The 19,943-nt window shown below is 36.1% G+C and overlaps 1 protein-coding gene and 1 pseudogene across 1 annotated transcript; both read left to right on the forward strand.

Moving 5' to 3' along the window:
- Positions 1–2,706: 2,706 nt before the first annotated feature.
- LOC143572101 ((-)-germacrene D synthase-like) lies at positions 2,707–13,971 on the forward strand (annotated as a pseudogene).
- A 1,594-nt stretch (positions 13,972–15,565) lies between these two features.
- On the forward strand, positions 15,566–18,990 carry LOC143572102 (uncharacterized). Its single transcript, XM_077057349.1, has 3 exons — positions 15,566–15,754; positions 17,442–17,590; positions 18,663–18,990. The coding sequence occupies exons 1-3, from the start codon at positions 15,569–15,571 to the stop codon at positions 18,799–18,801; spliced, it is 474 nt and encodes a 157-aa protein (XP_076913464.1). The 5' UTR covers positions 15,566–15,568; the 3' UTR covers positions 18,802–18,990.
- Positions 18,991–19,943: the final 953 nt, after the last annotated feature.

The raw sequence follows: 19,943 nt of genomic DNA on the forward strand, positions 1-19,943 counted from the left end.
ATAATTCACATACCTATGATGGAGGTTAATGTTTATTTTAGAGTTTTGCTTGAGGGCTAGCAAAAGATAAGTGTGGGGATGTGATGGTCGTGTATTTTATATATATATTAGTGTATTAATTATGTAGTTTTGTTGAATATATTGTTAGAACTTTGGTACTTCATACGTGCTTTTGTATTTCAGGTAATTGATCGTTAAAGATGCTAAACGGGGGACTTGTACGAGCATGGAATGATATCTCGGGAAGACCGAAGCATGATTTGATGTCTTGCGAAGTGTTACAAGGATTCGGGAAGAGCACGGATGAGAAATCATAAGCTGATGCTAAAACTGAACAAGATTGGTTGACAAATGTGACCATGAAGTAAAACAAGCATATCCTGAGCTAGAAAATGAGTTACGGGACCCATAATATATGAATTTTGGGTTTCTCGACGAGAGGAATCCAAATATGATGTTTTCTTAGGTCGCGGTCGCGAAGGGTAGGGTCTATGGCCATCGCGATACGCGATGGTTTTTAAAAACGTGAAAAAACGGATTTTGACCTATATCTTCTTTTTTTCGAACCCTAATCAAGATTGACGACCAGCAGCAACTATTAGGCGATTTTGGGTGAATTCCAGGGCTACCAATCATCTCTTGATCAATCCTAATGGCCTTCCTCATCATAATTGAAGATCTATCGATGACGATGCTTGGCTAGTCTTCTCCGAATCATACCTGGGATGTAAAGTTTGTAACAGTTTCAGTTTCCTCATGTGACTAAGAACATCTATGTATAATTGTTTATGGTTAATCTATCATTATTGATGTTTAGTATTTATGTGTGTTCAATCGGTTTAGGTTTACGTTGATCTGAACAATTAGTTACCAGTTGCTATAATAATTGATCATAGGGTTGTTTGATTGGGTTGAATACGACAAAGCATATAATTGTCCTTAACTGAGTCACACTGGCAGGGACCGTTTGATAACCAGTGCCGTGTGTAAAGCAATTATTGTTGCCTAAGGTTTTGTCTAGTTGATCAGTCTATAGTTAACCGTTAATGATTAATCTGTTAGGTTGCATGAGATTACTGTAAGTTACCTACTTGAAGTCCAATGTGTGATTTGCTTTGTTAATTGATTGAAAATCGTTTACTTGTTTGTTTGCTTAATTCTCTAAATAACTTAATTGCTTGTGTGATCAGCACTAAATCTGTTACTTCATAACTTTAGAAATCTGTTACACCATTACATTGACCACATACTCCTTGTGATACGATACCCTACTTGCTCTAACTATTTAGAATAATTAGGTTTTTGATTGACTCAAACGACGGTCATCAAATAGAAGATGATGAGCGTGAAAGTCGTTTGATGATAACGTTGTTTACATTCATTAGGGCTTGTTAACCAAATGAATGGTTTTTAATAGTTTTTTAAAATAAATAATAAACTTAAATCATCAAACATTAATATCATTAATTTTTAATTTTTTTAATAACGTTCCTACAATAGCGTAACTTATTTATATCAAATTTGATACGCTATTAATTAATGTATTTATGGAAAATAGAACTTTAGCTTATTAAGATTTTTTTTGGTAAATTATTATTTTCATTTTGAATTATTTTATTATAAAGAAATTCTAAGAATGGTTATTTTGAAAATGAATCAAATAAAATAGTAGAAAAAAATTGTATTGTTTTAGTAGTGGATATAGATGTTTAAGTATAGAAAGGGTGACCTGGCCGGAGTTTTTTTTTACCAAAATAGGCTGGGAGGAAAAATATTTACCAAAATGAGTGATTTTAAAAATATTTACCAAAATAGGTTTTTTTATAAGTTTATTTTTATCACTGCTAATCTTATTGGTTAATAATATTTTCTATTAGCATTTTCTATTTAAAAACATTGACAAAAAAAACTAACTGAAAATTAAAACTGAATTTTTCTATATAAAAACTTTACCTTTTTAGAAATATTAAATGTCTAAATTTTAACATTGTGTTCTTGTGTGTTCAAACACAATCGCTTTTCTTATTCAAATGACACCAGATAAAAGTTACACGTTCATTGTAAAACTAAAAAAAACATAAATCGTCATATATTTTTTTTCAATTACCAGATAAATAATATTTAGCTTTTTACAAGATTTGATTATTTTCATCTTTTTTGTTATAAAGAAATAGAAGTTGATATTAAAATTGTTAAAATAATAAAAAGAAAAAGGAACACAAGTATACAGATTTAAAATACCGAAAAAAAATATCAATTATTCCTAATTATAGATAACCATCAAATAAAAAGAATAATGGGTTGAATAACAAATAAAAAGAAAATAAAAAACAGATAAATAAAGATAACAATAACGGGTCGATTGAAAGAAAACAAATTAAAAAAGCAACTACTAATAATTAGAGATAAGAATCAAATAATAAAACTGTTTAAAAATTAAAATAAAAAACAAATAAAATTGCAAACACAAACATAAAAAAGTTGATTGAAAAACAAATAAGATTAGGACTGATAAAACTAATTAAAAAAACCTATTTTGATAAATATTTTTCAATCTACCCATTTTGATAAATATCTTTTCCTCCGAACCCATTTTAATAAAAACCTCGACCTAGACGTCTCATCCCCTCTGTATATACCACTTAAAACTCTTATTTACATTTACATTTCCATTGTATGCAACTAGATATAATATATGACACATACATGGCAGCAACACAAGAGATGGTTATTCGACCCACGGCCAATTTTCATCCAAGCCTTTGGGGGGATATATTTCTTCTCTCTCATGAGGTATGATTAAACACTTATAATTTAATAACCAACAGAATAAACAGTTATATATCCTATTAATATTTACAGGTATGATTAAACACTTATAATTTAATAACCAACATGAGGATATATTCTATTAATATTTACAGTTATATAATTTAATAAGTGTTCATATGTTGCATAAATACTGAATAAACATGTGTGTAAATAAATATGTATCGTTTTCTTTGTTACGGAAAGTAATTGGTGGTTTGATAGCATCTTAATGATTCTATTAAGATGTTATCTCTAAATTTTTCTGAGATATAGTGTATTTGGTTCACTAAAAAGACATTATTAATGGTTTATGAAGCCTCTTAGTGATTTAGCATAAGATTGTTAAACAACCTAATTAAGTAAAAACAAACAAATAATATAACCAATATAACCAATAATTGCACTAGATCGTAGATCCGAACCGAAGTAGAACTTAAATTTAAAGCATTTTGGAGGTTTCGTAATCATCTCAAATGTCATCTTTGACGGAAAATAACAACAATTGTATCCAGTAAATCTTACAAATAGCAAAAACTATTGGTAGAGTCTGAAAAATGTGTGATGTAGACTGACCTTACCTCTATCCATGAGGATAGAAAGATTGCTTTCAGAGTTAGTTTCAGAGAAACCCCTGGCTCCAAAGCATGCAATATAGAAACACACATGTACCAATAACAAAACACATCGCCAAATATGTGGCATACGCTCACAAGTCACGGAACTTTTATTACCATAATCAAAATTAAACTAAACAATTACTCAATGTGTTAATGTAGCAAGAAGACCAGGCTGGGGTAGAACAAACAATCAATGGTTTAAAAGATGAAGTGAAGAAAGAACTGCTTGTAGCTTTGAATGATCCATCACAACATACATCTTTGCTAAAACTAATTGATACGATTCAACGCCTTGGCATAGCTTACTTATTTGAAAAGGACATAGTGTTGGGATTCAACGGTGGTTCGGAACGAAAACGGTCAAGTTATTTTAACCCGTTTTAGTTAATTATTTTCGTTTCGATAGATATTAATCAATATTAATATATATGTTTAAACGAACTATAAAAAGCAGCGGAATATAAACGATTTAAACGAACCATAAACCGAAACCCAAAACCTGGATCCGGTTACAACAATATACAAGTACGATTAAACAAATAATAAACAACCATAGATTAAAGTTTAAGCTTTTATACCTCGGTTATCAAAACCGGGTGAGACACCGAGGGATAACGAACTATGCTAGACGAACGACACAACGAAGCAAGATCCAATCCAAAAGGCGGCTGAACAGCTATAGACAGCGGCAGGCGCCGTCGGGTGATAGTGGACAGCCTCGGACAGTGGTGGTTGGTGTCGGACGGCAATATGTGACGTCGGACAGCAGCAGCACTTGAAACACAGCAGCGACGGCGGAGCTATTCCGGCGACGGTAGCTCAGGGCGGCAGAGGAGGGTGGTCAGCAGCAGGCGACGGCAATAGCAGCGTAGCAATGAAGGATAGGCTGCGGTGTTGCTTTGGCTGTGCTAACGGAGCTCCGGTGAGTGTTTGAAAGCCGGCAGTGGGTGACTGCGTTTTTCCGGTGGTCGGAAAAACGGCCAGCGGCGGCTGTGATGTTGTGGGTTATGCAAGTAAGAACACCGGTGACCAGAGAATGGCGGCGGTGGTAGTTGCAGTGGTCAAAGAGATGACGGAACAGGCGAGATCGGCGGCCGAATATACGGTGGCCGTAAACATGGGTGCCGGCGGTAATCTAGGTGAAGAAGATGGTGATTATATTATTATTATATCTAGGTATATTAATATTATATATATATAAATACTTTAGGGTTTAATACAATTAAACCCAATGGGCTTTTAGCCCAATCACCAAAACAAAGCCTAATCCACTATCTTGTTGTGTCGGGCCCAGTTATCAATTAAGTGGGTTTATATTCGTTACCCCCGGTGTAACTCATACCGGGTCACATTCGGGTCGATCCGCGTTGACTTGACCCTAACCGACCATTAAATCCAACAGTCTCCCACTTGGACGGATTTGGGTCAAGTATCACAACGCTAACAGCTAGAGGCGTTCTAGCTACACATAGCTGTCCCCAACCGAATATAGCATTTTAAATCCATAACCAAAGTATCTTGGAATACCTTATTGCAAGATAATGAATTTATAGTAATCGTTGTCATCTACCCTTTCTGTATAAGACATTAATTGAACAATGAGACATGGATCAAATCAATCTCATATAGTGTTCAATTATTGTAGTTCTCGATATAGAGTCAAAGTGGTCCATTCAAACACATAGTAAGTTTGGGTGAGGCCTCACACTTTACCAGTTTCAATCAACGAGGGCGCCAATATGTCTAACTGTTACATTTTAATGTATGAGTACAGAATCCCATCTTGACTACATACAACTCCCACTGAACTCCAGAACATTCCCAATCAATGCCTTTATGGCTGGCAGTTACGTAACAGTGGTTGATATGATCAAAGAATATTCCTCGGTAAACGAAAGTTCTAATATGTATCTCAGGTCTTAGGATACTAAATGAGCATACTATTTTCAAAACATCTTATGATCAAGATCCATGAAGATGATTTGATGCGAGTTACATCCAACGTCATTCATAATGAGGTCTGTGAGTTTGGAAGTCAACTGCTTGAGTCCAAAGTCAGAATAGTCTTAATTCAGAATCGTTCCGACGAGTCTGACCGACTACGGATAGTTTAGAATATAATATTCATGGATTAAACGTATTAAAAAGAACACAGTTGTATCATTCAACATTTGCATTTAACCATTAAATCAAAGGTGAACTGAAAAGTACAACTGTTTGAATGTTCATACATCCAAATACTAAATCAAAATAAATCACTAGCAAATCTAAGCCTGATAGCATCTCTATGCTTGTCCTGAGTCAACGGCTTAGTGAACAGGTCAGCTAGATTTTGATATGTGTCTACTTTGCTTATCATGATGTCACCTCGTTCCAGTATTACTCGTACATAGTGGAACTAAAAATGTGCTTGGCCATGTGATGATAATTGGGCTCTTTGGCTTGAGCAATAGCACCTGTGTTATCACATATCACGTCGATCATTTTCCTAAACTTGGAATTAGATCGAGGTTGGCTATGAATTTCTTCATCCAAGCAGATTATGAGCGAGAAGCATCTCGGTCATTTTGGAAGTTAGCGTCAGTGTAACATCTTACAATGAACTCCTCTTCCACTCCTCCAAACACGCTTACGAGATGTCAAGTCTAGTGCATAATATAACATACATGACAGAGCCAATCGTTGAAGCATATGGAATTGCTTGCATGTGCTTTGTCTCAATGTCCGTTGCCGGAGATTGCGATTTGCTAAAACGGTTCCTTTAGCAATGGAACAGCTCCTATCTTGGAGTTGTCCATTGAGAAGCGTGTCATGACCTTGCTTATGTATGCACTTTGACTTAGCCCTAGAAGCCGCTCAGATCTATCTCGATAGATCTCGATTCTCAGAATATAAGCAGCTTCTCCAAGATCTTTCATTGTAAAACAAGATTCCAACCAGTGCTTAACTCCCTTAAGCATAGAAATGTTGTTTCCAATTATCAGTATATCATACACATACAAGATGAGGAATGATATAGTGCTCCTACTAGCCTTTCTGTAAACACAAGGCTTATCTTCATTGTTGATAAGACCAAACTCTGTGATTTTCTCATCAAGTGAAGATTCCAGCTTCGAGATGCTTGCTTAAAATTCACTTGCTCCTTATTGCCCGACCTTCGGGGGGTAGCTCAATCAAGTTCTAGACTTGATTGTCATGAATAGATTGCATCTCGGCGTTCACGGCATCTCGCCGTTTCTCAAATTTCGGATCCAAGATTGCAGCTATGTAGTTAGTAGCGTCGTCGCGAGACACGGCTACTAATAAGACTTCCGGACCATCCAGATGCCATAGGTATCTAGGATTGGGTGCGAGAGTTCTAGTACTTCTGCAAATGTTCGTGTTCTTGTCTGATGTATCAGCAACAACAACTTGTGGATCAGACACTCTAGCTTCTCAGCGGTTGTTTGTGGTTCTTGAATTTCATCAAGATCGACAAAATAATCTCCAGTTCCACGATCGAGAAATTCTTTCTCGAGGAAGTGGTCTTTCCTCTTGATAGAAATCATATTTGTATCAGGATAAAAGAAGTAATAACCGCTTTGGTAGTAGTATTTGACGAATGTGGGGAACAGTCATAAGGGCTAAACTCCAAAAGGGAGTGAGGCAAGTTGGTTCTACACATCATCGATCGAACCATGTTTAGCAAAGTTCGATTCCTCATCTCGCTTACGCCATTATGTTGGGGTGTGCCAGGTGGAGTGAGCTGTGAATCAATTCCACGCTCTTTTAGATGAGTGATGAACTCTGAGCTGAGATACTCTCCACCTCGATCTGATCGAAGTATCTTAATGGTTTTACCAAGTTGGTTTTCCACTTCGTTTTGAAACTCTTTGAACATTTCAGAAGTTTCATGCTAGTGTTTCATAAGATATACATAAGCATATCGACTATAATCGTCGATAAAAGAAACGAAGTATCTTTCATGGTTTCTAGTCAAGGTTCTGAAAGGTCCACATACATCAGTATGTATGAGTCCTAACAGATCACTTGCTCGTTCACTTTTATGAGTGAAGGTGTCTTTGGCGAGTTTGCCAGCTAAGCAAGATTCACAATCGTCAAAAGAGCCCGGTCCTGTGGATTCAAGAATCCCTTTGGATTGGAGTCTTTTAACTCTTGTCTTGCTTATGTGGCCAAGTCGGCAATGCCATGGAAATGTATTATTGATGCCAGATCGGATACATTTTGAAAGATTATATACGTTATCGTTAGTTTGAACATCAATCTTATAAATACCATTTCGAGGTTTAACCTCAAAATAAAAGATATCATTCAAGTAAGCAGAAATAGCCATGCTATTAAAAACGTACTTAAAACCTTGTTCAAACAGTAAAGACACTGAAACGATGTTGCTGGTCCAACCAGGAGCATACAAATAATTATTCAAAAGAAAAACTAGGATAGATGGACAAGTAAAATGAAATACTCCAGTTGCCAGAACTGGTACTCTCTTCTCATCTCCAACGATGAGTTCCATGCTGCCTTTATTCAGTTTCGGCCACTTTTCAGGCTCCTGCAAGACATTAACAATTTGGAAACCACATCTGGTATCAAATACCCATGTGTTGCCAGAGACAGTGAAAAGTTTAATAACGTATATGGAAATACCTCGAGAAGAACCTTCACCATTGGTTCTCTTCATCTTGATCTCAGCAAGGTATTCGGGACAGTTTCGCATCCAGTGTCCCATTTGGTTGCATCGGTAGCACTAGCGCTCCTCAGGAGGCGGCGGTGGTATCTTTGGAACCCCTTTGTTAGCATTGGTGGCACGAGGGGCAGCAATGGTAACATTCTTCTTGCATTTACCCTTATAACCCCGGTTCTTGGGATTAGGCTTCTTGACACCAGCAGATCGAAGCATCAGAACTTAATTGGTCCTAGAAGGAATGTTCATCTCAGCCGTCTTGAGCATGTTATGAAGCTCCGACACTGTCTTCACCCAGCCATTCATGTTGAAATTCATTACGAACTGGTCATAAGAGTTGGGGAGAGAGTTGAGAATGAAATTCGCTGCCATCTCATCAGGCAGGGGATAATCAAGCTTCTTGAGCTGATCGATGTGCTCCTTCATCTTAAGAACATGTGCACTGATGGGAGACCCTTATGCCATCCTGCAGCTAATGAGCTATTTCATGGTGTCGAATCGTTCTTGACGAGCTTGTTTCTGGAATATGCCCTTGAGTTGCTCAAGCATCTCATAGGCACCAAAGTCTTCTAAGCCTTTAGCAAGCTCAGAAGTCATGGTGGCTAGCATAATACAGGAGACCTCAGCCGAGTCATCCTTATGCTTGTCAAGAACTTTTCGTGCAGCGGCTGTGTTGTTTTCAGGATCGGTTGGAACAGTTGCCATGGTGAGAACAAGTCTCAAGTTGCGGTTCCATTCAATGAAGTTGGTACCGTTCAGTTTATTCTTCTCAAGGATAGTCTTAAACGCGTAGAGTGAAATTTTGTTTGACGACATCTGATTAATTAAGCAAAAGTAAATTTAATTAGTATTTTCGACGTTGTAGTCCTATTATTAATGACCCAATAACATTAATTAATTAGGAGTATGAGAATCCGGCTTCCAATTATTAAAGGCAGCTGTAGCACACAACATTAATAAGTGGTTAGGCAGACTGACAACGATTGTCAATTGTGAATAGAGCACAACTATCGGTTATGAGGCCTATAGAGACAACGATTGTCTGTATAGATACGTTTAGCCTCATCTTTGCCCACTTTAAGTCTCTAGACAACTTTAGCACGTAACAGGAGAGTAAAGTAATAGTTGTCCTAGTACCGTGACGTGTGAAAGGGCCGCATGTGTCAACGAAACGCTTTCACCTTGATGGGATAGGCTAGAAAACAAGTGCGGTGCTGTAGCTCCAAGCACTCGAAATTTCGCAGTATGCCTCAAGTGTGACTTGTAGTAGGATTGGCATAAACTATTGGTTTTAAAATTGGGATTAATTTAAAAATTACCAAATAGAGTAAAAGTCAAATTTTATTGTATTTATTATCGGGACGAATTGATGAACCCTTTCATCTCTCAGGACACTTAGTTTTAGATAACCTAATAAAAACTAAGTTTGTCGCGATATGACTAACCAGTTTTAAGTTAATAGAAATCTATTAAGTTATTAGTTTTGGAAATCAAAACGCTTTTAATTTGCAAAACATAATCGGTTAATAAAATGTTTATTTTCAAATTTATTTGGTATTAGGTTGGTGATATTATAACATATTATAATCAAGCAAGCAACCACAATAGCAAATAAGAATATGTAAATCTTAAATGGCCAAAAGTTGATTGATCTTGCTAGAGCCAATTAGCAAGACCAATCGGGTCAAAGGGTCACAACACAAACAACCACATGGATGGACTCTTGGTGCATTCGGTCATCTCGGCTGACTCCCACTGACTTCAATAACTCCACGAGCTCGTCCTCGGTTTTTCTTCGGGTCTTCTTCATTACAATATTAAAATACATATAATGAAAAACAATCCCTAACTATTACAATTTAGAACCATCAAAGTGGCCAAAAACCATAACATAAAACCGAAAAATAAATACAACTTTTGAACCAACCATATGGCCAAAAACCAAAACCATTCAATCAATCAAACAAGGTCGGGCCAGATTTACATATTCGAAATAAAAAATCCGGGTCGTTTTGACTTGGTCAAATAAAATAAACAAAACTTTGACCAAATCAAAATCACCCGAAAACAAATCTAGATCAAAACTTTAAACGATTTAAAGTTTAAGATGTAGATCCAGTTTTAAACAAACCGGGATCGACTCGTACGTTGTAACCGCGGCTCTGATACCACTGTTGGGATTCAACGGTGGTTCGGAACGAAAACGGTCAAGTTATTTTAACCCGTTTTAGTTAATTATTTTCGTTTCGATAGATATTAATCAATATTAATATATATGTTTAAACGAACTATAAAACGCAGCGGAATATAAACGATTTAAACGAACCATAATCCGAAACCCAAAACCCGGATCCGGTTACAACAATATACGAGTACGATTAAACAAATAATAAACAACCATAGATTAAAGTTTAAGCTTTTATACCTCGGTTATCAAAACCGGGTGAGACACCGAGGGATAACGAACTATGCTAGACGAACGACACAACGAAGCAAGATCCAATCCAAAAGGCGGCTGAACAGCTATAGACAGCGGCTGCACAGCGGCATGCGCCGTCGGGTGATAGTGGACAGCCTCGGACAGTGGTGGTTGGTGTTGGACGACAATATGTGACGTCGGACAGCAGCAGCACTTGAAACACAGCAGCGGCGGCGGAGCTATTCCGGCGACAGTAGCTCAGGGCGGCAGAGGAGGGTGGTCAGCAGCAGGCGACGGCAATAGCAGCGTAGCAATGAAGGATAGGCTGCGGTGTTGCTTTGGTTGTGCTAACGGAGCTCCGGTGAGTGTTTGAAAGCCGGCAGTGGGTGAAGGCGTTTTTCCGGTGGCCGGAAAAACGGCCAGCGGCGGCTGTGATGTTGTGGGTTATGAAAGTAAGAACACCGGTGACCAGAGAATGGCGGCGGTGGTAGTTGCAGTGGTCAAAGAGATGACAGAACAGGCGAGATCGGCGGCCGAATATACGGTGGCCGTAAACACGGTTGCCAGCCGTAATCTAGGTGAAGAAGATGGTGATTATATTATTATTATATCCAGGTATATTAATATTATATATATAAATAATTTAGGGTTTAATCCAATTAAACCCAATAAGCTTTTAGCCCAATCACCAAAACAAAGCCTAATCCACTATCTTGTTGTGTCGGGCCCAGTTATCAATTAAGTGGGTTTATATTCGTTACCCCCGGTGTAACTTATACCGGGTCACATTCGGGTCGGTTCGCGTTGACTTGACCCGAACCGACCATTAAATCCAACACATAGAGCAAGCATTGCAACATATTTATGATGTGTATGGTGATGACTGGAAGGGTCATAACACTTCTCTTTGGTTTCGGATCCTCCGACAACAAGGCTTTTATGTTTCCAGCGGTTTGTGCACATTTAAATCCATTTACTATCCCTAATGCATACATAAAAACATAAAGCATTAAAATCCGACAACCAAGTAATGATTGTAAACAGTAGTGTGAGTTTATGATAACACATAATATATGAAAAAAAATTAACATCATATTTTCGGGTTTGGGTTTAATTTAAATATGCAGATGCTTTTAACAAGTATAAGGTGGACATCAATGGAAAGTTTGCAAAATCTATAATTGACGATGTTCAAGACACACTTGAGTTGTATGAGGCGGCGTATTTGAGGGTGCCAGGTGAAGTGGTAACTGATGAAGCTCTCGTTTTCACAAAAACCCGTCTTGGCAACATTGCGAACCATCCTCAGTGTGATGCCATTCTTTCGAAACAAATAAAGGAAGCACTCAAGAGGCCTATAAGGAAGCGGTTGCCACGACTAGACGCATTAAGTTACATACCTATCTATGAACAAGACGTTTCTCATAATAAGTCTTTACTAAAACTTTCAAAGTTGGCATATAACCACCTTCAATCCCTACATAAGAAGGAACTTAGCCAGCTTTCCAAGTATGAACAAATTACACAGTCCATTTATATTGATTTTTGTTAATTACACAATTGTTGTGCTTGTAGGTGGTGGAAAGGTTTTGATGTTCCAAATAACTTCCACTTTATGAGAGATCGGTTGGTTGAAAACTATTTTTGGATACTAGGTGTCTACTTTGAGCCTCAATACTCTCGCGCTAGAGTTTTCTTAACCAAAGTGATTTCTGTATCGACAATTCTTGATGACACTTACGATGCTTATGGTACTTTTGAAGAGCTTCGTGTATTCACAGAAGCGGTGCAAAGGTATATCGATATACACATATCTATATGATATATGCAGGTGGCAACCATCTATAGGATATATGTTCATGTTGTGTACTCACTTGAAATTGTGTCTTGTTTCAAGTGAGACCGTTTAATGTTCGCGTGTGATGAAATTTAACTTATACTGACTTAGTAATAATTTAGACAATCAAATACTTCAGCTCAAATGAAACATTTTTTTTATTAGTGTCCTTTGATTTTTTTTATCTCTGTTACCAATCAACAAAACTAATTTTCAATATTTAGCTTGAAATTAAAGAAAATAAATGAAAATGATTGGATAATTGATAGTTAGAACTAATTAATTAAGCTAAGCTTTAAATTCACAGACGATAAAGATTCAAAGATCAAAAGCTAACTTAGTTTTTTTTATCGGCCAATTTCAATGAACAAATGTGTCGCGCTGGCAAGAAGCTAGACAAATTACAACATACACCCAATTAAAACTTCAAATTTAATGACTATAAAATAAGCCTCTTTAAAATCTGAATATGAACATTTTTTTTATAAGCCATCAAACAGTTTAATATGTCGATGCATTCATTAAACTAGTTGGGTCCGTATGGGTTAGCTTATTAATTAAAGGGTTAAAGTATTTGATAAAACGGGTCATGTTAACAGACTCAAAACTTGTTTGTTATCGATCATGTTGCGTTTTGGGGTATATATGTAATATGTCAGCAATTTCCTCACGTAACCATATACATGAACATATCAATTAAAACCTGCACAAAAGATTTTTGATGAACTTAGACATTTGTTGTACAGATGGTCAGTTACTTGCATGGATGGTCAGCTTCCAGATTACATGAAACTATTATACAAAAACCTCTTAGATGTTTATGAAGAAATGGAGGAAATCATGGCGAAAGAAGGAAAAGCCCATCATGTTAACTATGCCAAAGAGGCGGTTCGACTAAATTAATGGCTTTCTTTATATTTATGACCATGTAACACACATATTAATTTAAATAAAAGTTACTAATATTTCATTTGCCACATACAAATGAAAGAGATGATTAGACATTTCATGACAGAGGCAACATGGAGAAATGAGGGGTATATACCAGCAGTGGAGGAACATAAATCAGTTTCCTTCATGAGTTGTGGCTACAAAATGCTTACAATTGCGGGTTTTGTTGGCATGGGCGATATCATCACAGACGAGTCATTCGAGTGGGCTCTCAGTAATCCTCCACTTATTAAAGCTTCGAGCAAATTTGTAGGCTTATGGATGATATCGTTGGTCACAAGGTAACATATGTTCTTTTTTACTTCACACGAGATCGATTAACATGTATTGATTTGTTTGTAACTTTTAGGAGGAGCATAAGAGAGTGCATGTTGCATCTATTGTTGAAGCCTACATGAAACAACATGATGTCAAGGAGGAGGAGGAGTATGTCTATAATGTACTTAAGCAACAAGTAGAAGAAGCATGGAAAATATTGAATGAAGAATCCCTTAAATGTATAGAGGCCGTTCCTCTTCCTCTTATAATGCGTGTGATTAACCTCGCACACGTAATGGATACCCTGTATAAATATGACGATACTTACACACGTGTCGGAGAAGAACTGAAGGGAAATATCAAGTCCTTGTTCATTGATGCTATGAGTGTTTAAATTTCTCCTCTTCATGCATGTCAAGTTTGATGTAAAATAAAGTTGTTGGTTCATCTTTGTATTGATGAATCGAGTAATAAGATATGTTTGATTTTGTAAAATGCTGTGTCTGGTTTGATGTAAAATAAAGTTGTTGGTTCGTCTTTGTAAAGATGAACTATGTAATAATATATGTTTTATTTGTAAAGATGTTTGATATAAAATAAAGTTGTTGGTGTGATATATTGAGTGTGGTTTGATATAAAATAAAGTTGTTGGTTCATCCGTGTAAAGATGAATCATGTAATAAGATATCTTTTCTTTGTAACATATTCAGTTTTCTTACTATATGCTTTGAACATTTTATGTTAGATTCCTTTTCATTTCTTTATTTTTTATCTTTAAAAAAGCATTGATTACAAGTATTAAGCTAAAACAAAAGTAGCGCTACATCAAAACTCAAATATATTACTACATTAAACACGATGCTAACGAACACTACTGAAAATTTGATTAAATATAAACCATATTTTGCAAGTGACAAAGAGAAATGAACAAGTTGACGCATCGGAGATCTTATAAACAAAGGAATACTCCTAATTCTAAAATGCATTAAAAGTCTGATGATATGCATCAAAGTTTCTTTTCATCAATATCATATTATCATATATCACGTCTGATAGATATGATGCACTCTGATAGAAATGGAGATGAATGGTGTCAATCATGTCGGGTTAGTGAGATGACAGGTTAATAGGTTTCGAGTTGACAGGTTGGTGTGTGGAGATTTTTCAACCCTAACCAAACCCATATGTTTATTTGTGTCGTGTTCGAGTCAACCTATTTTACATTCATGTAATAACCTAGACAATCTATTACTATTATTAATATAAAACATTTTTAATAATTTTTGGATATATCTAATTGTTTTTGTGTATATATCTCTCATTCACAATTAACAAACGTAGGTTCACATATTTTGCTCAAGATAAAAACAAATAAATTGAAATGATAAAGAGAATAGATGGTTTAGGACTAATATATAATAAAAATACTGAAAGCCAAGAGTGGATATAAATATTTAAAAAAATAATTAGTTTAATTTTGAAAAGTTAATAGATATATGAAAAATTATAAATCAAAGTATTTAACTTTATAATTTAACTCTTATTATCTCTAAAATCAAAATATTAACTTCTCTAGAATTCAGAAACAGGTTAACAAGTCAACTCACCTTTTAACATATCGGGTTCGATTTGACCCATTTTTTAGACGGGTCAGGTTCAGGTTAACTAGTTTAAGAAAACGGGTCGTATCAACCAACCCAAACCTATATTTTTTTTATGTCAGGTTTGTATCGAGTTTCGGGCCGTGTCGATCGAGTAGATTATATATTTTTATGCGTGATACAACTTATGTATCGGATAAGTATTTCATTTGATTTAATTTTGGTTGGTTGGTTAAGCAGTCTAGCCTTTATCGTCTAAGTTTGCGTGCTAATTATTATTGTCATCACCATCTCCATTACCAGTCACCAGTCATCATCATCATCTCCTCCACTCCACACAGCACACCCACCGTCCAACCCACTTCACCGGACCACACCACTTAACCACAAATGGCTAACTTGTACGTCCAGGCGGTGCCGCCAACGGATCTCAACAGAAACACCGAGTGGTTTATGTATCCCGGCGTCTGGACCACCTACATACTCATCTTATTCTTCGCCTGGCTCGTTGTTCTCTCCGTCACCGGATGCTCTCCTGGCATGGCTTGGACCACCGTTAATCTATGTCACGCTTTGGTATGGTTATTGTTTCAATTCGTTGGGGTTAATTTAGGTTTAATTATGTGATTACTTGGTTATGATTCTTCTGGATCTGATTTGTGTAAGTATTGAGAGAATTTGATGTTAGGTTAGGTTAGGTTATTTGATTTTTTAGGGTTTAGAGTGAACATTTTGTGTGGTGTGATTGATATGTGGTTATTAGGTATTTAGTGATAATTAGTATGTATTATTACTTGGTAATGGTAAAAAACAAGCTGTTGCAGTTGTGTGATTTGACTGGTTGGATCGAGTATTGGCATTGTTGTCGAAGGCGCAAGGCCCGCTCAAGGTTTGAAGGGTGAGCCTTGGGCTTAGGGGCGAGGCGCTTTAAAAGCGAGGGCCTGAGATAAACAAGTTGCATAACATAAACGTACTATGTTTTGGGGTTTAAACACATTTCAGGCTTGTTTTTAGGGCTGGTTTAGGCTGGTTCCTGGCCAAATTTTGATGTTTCAGACCAGTTTATCCGGAATTTGCGGAATTCTGCTGGATTTTTTAGGATTTGGTTGGAATCTCATCGGAATCTGATCAAAATCTGGCTGGAATCTTGCCCGAGGGTTGCTGGATCGCCTGGACTATCTTAGTGCCTCGCCTCGCCTCGCCTGAGGGTGTAGCTGCGCACCCCAAGGGATTTTTACAACATAGAGTATTAGTGCTTTTAAAGATTTATGATTTACACCTAGGGTTTGAACTATGTGATTTATACTTAGGCTCTTAAAGATCTGTAATTCACATGAAACTGACTGAGCTTGAACTATTGATATGTGCTTTTAGGAGATATCTACATTTTGCATCTATGCTAATGTTAGATTAATATACACTCCAGCTGTTTATGTAACAGTTTAACATAATTACTATAGATAAAGTATTAATAATGCATAACAAGTTGTGACCTTTGCTTGTATTAGAACCGTCATGGTTTATACTTTTGAAGAATTGGGTGCTACTGTGGAAATTATGCTGATACTGGTGCATATAGATGATAGACTGCATCAATGTTTATATGCTACATTTTGATAAATTTGATTTTCTTCTAGTTTTGTATCTTTTTATGTTATTTGATTATCAAAAAAATGATTTTTTTTCTGAATTGCACGGGGGACTGATGTTTTGTTGGGACTTGGGGTAGCTTCAGTTGTATTTTGAAGATAAAAAAGGAACTATATAGTGAACCTCAAAGTCTCTAAACGGATATGAATGTTTTAATTCTTAAAAAACATAGATGCATATATGTAATTATGTCATATTTTTGCACACAAACACATTTTTCAACTATTGGCTAATCTTCCAGTGTTGTAGAACTCGCTAGGCGCTAGTTGGGCGGTGGGGCAGGGACTAGCGATTAGTTGGGATTAATAGGGATAATCGGATTGGGATTTATATGTAAATTTTCAAATATAAATATATATACCAAATTGTATATATAATTTTTTTTACAATTCTGTTCGGTTTTGACCAAATATCGATTAATTGGCAACAAGTCGGTGGGGGTACCGGCGAACGATTAATCGGCGCCGAAGCGCGATTTTTACAACCATGCTATCTTCTGATAAGAATGTTAACCAGTTTATCATGATTTGTCATCTATTGCTTCCGTATCTGTTCAGTTTTTTCTTAAATTTAAGTAACTCAACTGCTGATCTTTGTTTTTTTACATCATCAGATTACATATCACTTCTTTCACTGGAAAAAAGGAACACCTTTTGCTGATGATCAGGGTATCTACAACAGGTTGACCTGGTGGGAGCAAATTGATAGTGGCAAGCAGCTAACTCGCAATAGGAAGTTTCTTACTGTTGTTCCTGTAGTGCTGTAAGTACTCTCAGTTTCCTTAACCCTGTAAACTGGATCTTAAAGTTTGTACTTTCCTTATTATCTTTCAATATCATTGCATTTTGAAGTTTATTAGAATGCATACCGCCCTCTGTATAGTTATAAGTTATAATCTGTAAGTCTGTCTTAGAAAAGAAGTGATATAAATGAATCTGGAAAAAACTTTTGACAATCAAAGAAATGCTCAAAGTATCCTTGATGCAGGACTGTTCATTATAAGATAATATATTTGGGCGTGTATATACATCTAGCAAAACAGGTGGGGTAGCGGGTCAGAATAGGTTCGGTTCACGGGTCGTTTAAAAATTGGTCATTTTGGTTCAGGACCGAAAGGTTTTGAGTTTTGACGAAACTGGGTTCGGGTCAAATGGGCCGTTTCGAAAAATGGAGAATATGTAATCAAACATTACAAAAACCCAAAAGATACAAGCACATGAAATAAACTAAATCATTATTATCACAGTAATTCAAATCTGTTTATAAGATGATTGCCTTGCGGTGCACGCATATAATGTATATATGTGGGAACCCTCGGGTGGGCAAAAGTGAAATTGCACTAATTTTGACGTTATTTTACTAATCTCGTGAAAATAACGTTAAAAGTGGCGGAAGGTTAATCAGGCATCATGTGGTGGCGTTGATAGCCGAAAGACAAGGGTACATGCACCAGTCAGCCAGTGCCCCGATGATTGAGTGCTATGTGCCTTATGTCCAAGGCTTGATGCAAAACTACTATCGAGCCGGGGGTCTCACCGGAAGCAGCCTCTCTATCACTATGGGGTAGAGGTAAGGCTGTCTACATCTTACCCTCCTCAGACCCTACCATAGCTTTGCTATTGGTGGGATATACTGAGTACGATGATGATGATGATGATGCGTTTAAAGGTAGACTTTGGGTGACTTTAAACCTGTGCGTTTCGTTCCCTTTTAGCTATTTTTTTAATTCTTGTTTGACCCATTTAATATTTTTGAGATAATGCATAGTTATGTAGGTATTTTTAGTCTATAGGATGATAATTCTAATGTTTTTGGAACTCATTTGTATGCACAGGTACTTGATAGCATCCCACACAACAGACTATCAAAATCCGATGCTGTTCTTGAACACATTGGCGGTTTTTGTGCTAGTCATTGCCAAATTTCCAAACATGCATAAGGTCCGCATCTTTGGTATCAATGCTGAAGAGTGAAAAGTGTTCAGTTCGGTTTGGTTAAGTTCCAACATGAATATATGTAAGTCGTTAATTTTGATTCCAAAAATATAAAAAAAGAAGGTATATTAACTTTTTGTTGTCATTTCTTTTTTCTTTTCTCCCTTGTGTTTTATGGATGATTCAGAAAATATATAAAAAAAAGAATTTTATAATTGGTGCCTAGTCTTTTAAATACGTGTTTTTGAGCGCATTTGAAGAATTTTTCTTAATGCAGGTATTTAAAATATAAGTAAAAATTGCTTGATTTCTCTACAGTTTACTAGTTAAAACAATCTATATATACTTTAAAATAACCACCAAATACTAGACTTTGAACCCACTGCCTCTGATGTATGTGTGAGTTTATCTGAATGAAGTTGAGATGGTGATCTTTAAGCTCAAAACATTCAATATTAGTAATGGCCAACACAGCAAAGCTGAGTTCCCTTCAGTATTCCAAGCAACTCCTGTACATATAATCTTAAAATAATATTGATCAGAACAATATAATGGTAGTTTATTCTTGACTGATCAACTTATTAAACAGGAAATCAAATTTACCATGCCAAAACAATATACTCTATAGTCCCAACTGGCAACTACACACAAGCAAACTCGCTCGACTTAGTAACCTCATCATAAGTGATCTAGTTAATTAATCTAGTTTTCAGAATTTATATGTTTATCCTTAGACTAGGGGGGAGTTTGGCTATAAGCGTTTGGAGAAAATAAGCAATTTCCTTAAGTTTAGCCAAACACCCTCTAGATGAAGTTCGCTTATCTTTAAACAGGGTCATATATATCGTCATACGTATTTTGAATGTTCAGAAGATCTCAATATGGACAATCTGTAATTTGATGCAGAACATTTGTAAGAAAATAGACTAAAATAGCCATGCATTATTACCAATCAAAGGCGTAGCGGTAACTTTAAGATGTTGGATAAGGCTTTATCTTTTCAAACGATGAGACTTCAAGTCCTGTCATTATAAAAAAATATGTAATAACTTATGATTTTATCAATTTACCTGAACATAATAATAATAATAATAATAATAATAATAATAAAATGATTCAAAAACTAAAATATATAAATTAACATCCACATTCGTTCATATCAACATTCATACTTCATCCTT

The sequence above is a fragment of the Bidens hawaiensis genome, unplaced genomic scaffold (genome assembly GCF_021521415.1).
Source record: "Bidens hawaiensis isolate Kalapana, Puna unplaced genomic scaffold, B.hawaiensis_p1.1 tig00025745_1, whole genome shotgun sequence".
NCBI lineage: Eukaryota > Viridiplantae > Streptophyta > Magnoliopsida > Asterales > Asteraceae > Bidens > Bidens hawaiensis.